Source organism: Rhamphochromis longiceps, linkage group LG20 (assembly GCF_057381845.1).
Source record: "Rhamphochromis longiceps isolate RC_006_pf linkage group LG20, R_longiceps_female_GT1.1, whole genome shotgun sequence".
Taxonomy (NCBI): domain Eukaryota; kingdom Metazoa; phylum Chordata; class Actinopteri; order Cichliformes; family Cichlidae; genus Rhamphochromis; species Rhamphochromis longiceps.
In genome coordinates this window covers 14,961,993-14,966,709 of record NC_140576.1, presented here as the reverse complement: position 1 = coordinate 14,966,709, position 4,717 = coordinate 14,961,993, and the positions used below count along the sequence as shown (strand labels likewise).

The 4,717-nt window shown below is 45.0% G+C and overlaps 1 protein-coding gene across 1 annotated transcript; it reads left to right on the top strand.

The window, feature by feature from the left end:
- Positions 1 to 264: 264 nt before the first annotated feature.
- Positions 265 to 4,280, top strand: pim1 (Pim-1 proto-oncogene, serine/threonine kinase). The gene is made up of 6 exons (XM_085394131.1): positions 265 to 705; positions 956 to 1,062; positions 1,184 to 1,234; positions 1,370 to 1,736; positions 2,277 to 2,453; positions 2,564 to 4,280. Exons 1-6 carry the CDS (start codon positions 624 to 626, stop codon positions 2,776 to 2,778), a joined length of 999 nt encoding a protein of 332 aa, XP_085250257.1. The 5' UTR covers positions 265 to 623; the 3' UTR covers positions 2,779 to 4,280.
- Positions 4,281 to 4,717: the final 437 nt, after the last annotated feature.

Below are 4,717 nucleotides of genomic sequence, written 5' to 3'. Positions count from 1 at the left end.
AGACAAGCACTTGGCCTTGGATTTGCATTTCCCTCCAACATGAATTCATAATTATTACTTTAGTCTCTCCCTTTTTGGCGCGTTTTGATTCCCGCCACGTCTGTGTCTGGCAGGCCGGTTAGCTTTATTTTCAGTCTGTGATTGACATGTGGTATTTGCTTTTTATTGGTGTAGAGGAGCGGAAGAGGGCGGGACCAATGTAGACGTCAGCATTTGGTACCCGCCTCCTTACTATAGTCATATAAGGGTCCTCCCCCCCCCGATCAGATATTTTCAGGAGCCGGTGTCAGACTGAGGCACTAGGTTGAACCCTGCCTTATCTCCTTATATCGCGCATTTTTACTCAACTGTTTACAAAACATTGCAGGGGACTGCCGTAGCTCGCGTTAGGTTTTCATCCTTTTGCCGGGACTACGTTTTTGGCTATATTTTCCTGGACCACAGGGACTGTTTTTTTGTCTGCTATTCGGATGAAAGGATCCCTACCGCATTTTTGTTCCTGCAACGTGGACTCGGAGCTCAGCACGGGAAAGACGCACTGTCGGAATAAAACTACTCCTTTCAACAAAACAAAAACGAAGACGGAGGGCACACGTCGTTGACCTGCGGTGGATATTAAAGGAATGCTGCTGTCCAAGCTCAATTCTCTGGCCCACATCTCCACCGTAGACATGCCGGCGAAAATCCAGCTCCAGGTTCATCAAGGTTAGACGCCCTTTTTCTCCCCCCGCTGTGTTGTCATGGAGGACGGCGCTGCAGCAGTGGCTCAGTCTACACACGCTAGCAGCTAGTTTAACTTAATAACTGCCGAGGACGGTCATTTATTAACAGTAATGTTAGCCATGTTGCAATATTTTATATTCTTATATTAGCGCCGTTATATTGCGCTGTTTCCAGCGCGGATAAGCGGGTTTGCTCTCCGGTATTTACCGGCTATGTTTATACTGTGTTGCAGTGAAAGAGAGGGAGCCTTTCGAGAAGCTTTATCAGGTCGGCGCCGTGCTGGGCAGCGGCGGCTTCGGAACCGTCTACTCCGGAACGAAGATAGCCGACGGAGCTCCGGTTAGTACGCCATGTTTTAATATTAGAATACGTTTTTTATGTGCTCATTTATTTGTCATGGTTATTACATGTGCGGTTGTTGTACACGTTGTGTGACGCGGTCTCTCCTTTGCCATGGCAGGTCGCTGTCAAACATGTAGCCAAGGACAGAATCTCGGAGTGGGGAGAGCTGGTAAGAAGCAGTTTTATTATTAGCGCCTTTTTAATTAAGATGAAAAACATATTACTTATCAATACCCACACATGCGGGTTGGTTTAGGGCGTGTACGTGTGTATTGAGTGCTGTATTTGTCATTTGTCTCTAAAGCCTAACGGCTCTCGGGTCCCAATGGAGATCGTCCTGCTGAAAAAAGTCGGGACGGGCTTCCGCGGCGTTATCAAGATGCTGGACTGGTTCGAGCGGCCGGACAGCTTCATCATCGTAATGGAGAGACCCGAGAACGTCAAGGACTTGTTCGACTTCATCACCGAGAAAGGTGCCTTACCGGAGGACCTGGCGCGGAGCTTTTTCCGCCAGGTGCTGGAGGCCGTGCGGCACTGCCAGAACTGCGGCGTAGTGCACCGGGACATCAAAGACGAGAACATTCTCATCGACCTCCGCACCGGGGAGATGAAGCTCATCGATTTCGGCTCCGGAGCCCTGCTGAAGGACACCATTTACACGGACTTTGATGGTGAGTTCACTGCGCTCAGTATATAGTGCGCTGTATATTGTTTTTGTTTTTCACCTAACTTGTTTACATATACTTTTTATCGACATCATTAGGGTTATAAGGTTTTTGCCCGTTTAGACCACAGCAGAAATTCCCAGCTTGTGTAATCATACTCCACACAGCCGCCTTTTAGTACATGCTGGAAGGTTTTGCCTTAGTTTTGTTGCCCCCCACTGGAGGGAAGTGGTATTTTTACAACTCAAAGTTTGTAAACAAAGTCACATGTCTGCTCCCCCTCCCTCCAGTGCACTCTGTTACCGCATGCAAAAACTGCCTGTCACGCTGCCTGGCACCTGAGCCCAGATAACAGCCTGAGAAACAGGCTCAGCTGACAAATCCCCAGTCCTTGTTTATCATTCAACTCTCCCCAGAAATATTTTCATTTTCACTATTACTGTGTTATGATAAGTCACATGGTTTTCTGAGATTTTCAAATTTTCTTTTAGAAAGAGTACACCTTTTAAGATAATTTGTTTCTTTTATTTTATTTTTGTCTCACAGGCACAAGAGTGTACAGTCCTCCAGAGTGGATCAAGTACCATCGCTACCACGGGCGCTCTGCCACAGTTTGGTCCCTGGGTATCCTGCTGTATGACATGGTGTGCGGGGACATCCCATTTGAACATGATGAGGAGATCATGAGGGGGCAGGTCTTCTTCCGGAGAAGAATCTCATCAGGTAAACCCACGTTGCAGCTCATATACCAGCCTTTCAGTCACACGTTGCACATCATCTACTTTACTCATGTGTTGACCAGGACTAATTGCATGTTGCTTCCTTTTCACCAGAATGCCAGCAGCTAATCAAATGGTGTCTGTCTCTGCGGCCAGCCGACCGCCCGTCCTTCGAGGACATCTTCAACCACTCGTGGATGCAGAGCATGTCCTCCTCTGTAGTACCGTCCTCGGTGCAGACAGAGAACCAGACCACAGAAATCAGACTGCACAGCATCGGCCACGAGCCCTCAGCCTTCACACCCACCCCCGTGGCCGTGGCTCGATGATACGGGCGCGGACTGTTACAATTGGGCTGTTCTGGTCCGAACTGGACTGCACTGATACAAAAGACTTGAAGCAGAGTGGAGAGGAACGTTGGCCACCCACACCCCAGAGCAAAGTGTATGCAACTGCACACATCTGGCAGTTTCGGCCTGGCGGGTCAGACCCTCTTCACTGTCACGACCCCAACTATTTGAGTTTCCCAGCCATTAGTGTCATGACATCATCCTCGCTGGACGCTGATCTAGGCACCGGACGTCCGTGAGTCTGCAGGAGGGCGTGCTCTGGACACACCTGCTTTGAGCAAACACACACCTGTGTGGCTGTTGTGCTGAATGGCAAGAGGACAGAGTTACATAAGCTCTCGTTGCACCGCTCTCTCCCTCGAGATCACAGCAAAGAGGGAAAAGCAAAGACGCTGGTGAAGAGAAGCTTGACTTTAGTTTTTTTTTGTTTTCTCAAAGAAAAGTGCCTTCTGTGAGATTGTTGGGGGGGTAGGCGCCTGAAAATACTTGAATTTGTGAAGCAAAAAGGCTTTTCATCAATGGCCTTTTTGCTCCTTACGCTCTACAAGGCTTTATAGCGTTTATTGCTGTCACTGTTTTTCCTCTCGTGGGCCTAGATCAGTAAAGCCTATGCCATTTATAACCACTACTATCACTATTTCTACTACTCCAATGTCATTAGCAACCAGACAACCTCATAGCTCTGGCAGCAACCTGTGCAAACAAATCATAAAAAAACTGGACTTACCTCACTCTTTACTACAGCATCCACCTCTATTCTACAACCTTTTCTTCCTCCTCCTTCTTGTGTTGTATACAAACACAAGGCTTAGGCAACCGCTCATTCAAACCCACCTGAATGCACACCACAATGCAAAACCATACCGAGATATAACATCCTCTGCTCTTCAATTTTTTTTCTTATAAACAGTGCCTCACACAGGTCTTAAAAAAATCGCTGGGGACGAGAATTGTAAATAAGAACGATATTTATTATTGCTGTCTTCTTTTTCACACTCAATGAGGTTTTGTTTGTTTTTGGTCACAGATCTTATTTATTTATTTATGAGAGAATTTCGGCTGTTGATGTGTGCGCGTATGTGTGTATATATACAAATATATATATATATTTCATTCCACCATCACTGAAGGGCCCACATTATTTAAAAATAATAGCAGAGATGTGACCATATTTATGGCTTGAAAAATTTGAAAAGAGCAGATGTGTATGTTTGTATGTGTTGTAAATAACATGTAAATAGTCCCAAAAGCACTTCCATCCTAATGTATGTAAACATCCAATGTCTACTGATGGTAACTGGTTTTCGTTGCGCTGTTTGAGTGAATGTTGTGAGTGTGAGTGCGAGACTCAGCAGACTTTTCTGGCTGCATGATCGCAGCTTGGATATTTGTTTTGTTTTTCCATCTTTTCAAATTAGAATTGTAAATTATTTTAGAAGCTATTTTTATACAATTTCAATAAATATGTTTCTTTAAAACTATGACAATTTGTGCTCCTTTGTATTGCTTCAAAGAGTTCATTTGTTTTCTGGGGTTAAAAATAAACTTAGAACTGCAACAGACTAAAAATGGATTGACAACACTGCTTTTTTTTTCTTTTTTTTTTTTAGGGTTGTTTTGGGGGGTGGGGTTTAAGCTAGAAACAACAATGGCCTATGCACTGTTTTTAACGCCTACAGAGAATTTACTAGGCCAGAAGGTTATACAACTTCCTGTTTAAGACTGTAGAAAAGCGTCAGAAACGGGAAACGGATGAAGAGATAAGAGGATGGTAGATGGCATCAACATAGGGCAGGGTGCCTATATCTATGTTAGCGAAGAGAAAACAAGCTCTGCGCTTGGCTTTCAAGTGCAGATAGATATACTCAAGCACTAGCTTCAGTATTAATAATTATTTAAAGAAACAAAAGAGGAAAAT

Coding starts and splice junctions, on each gene's coding strand:
- pim1 (XM_085394131.1), top strand. CDS start 624: ATGCTGCTGTCCAAGCTCAATTCTCTGGCCCACATCTCCACCGTAGAC. Junction 706..955: donor CCAGCTCCAGGTTCATCAAG/GTTAGACGCCCT, acceptor ACTGTGTTGCAG/TGAAAGAGAGGGAGCCTTTC. Junction 1,063..1,183: donor AGATAGCCGACGGAGCTCCG/GTTAGTACGCCA, acceptor TTGCCATGGCAG/GTCGCTGTCAAACATGTAGC.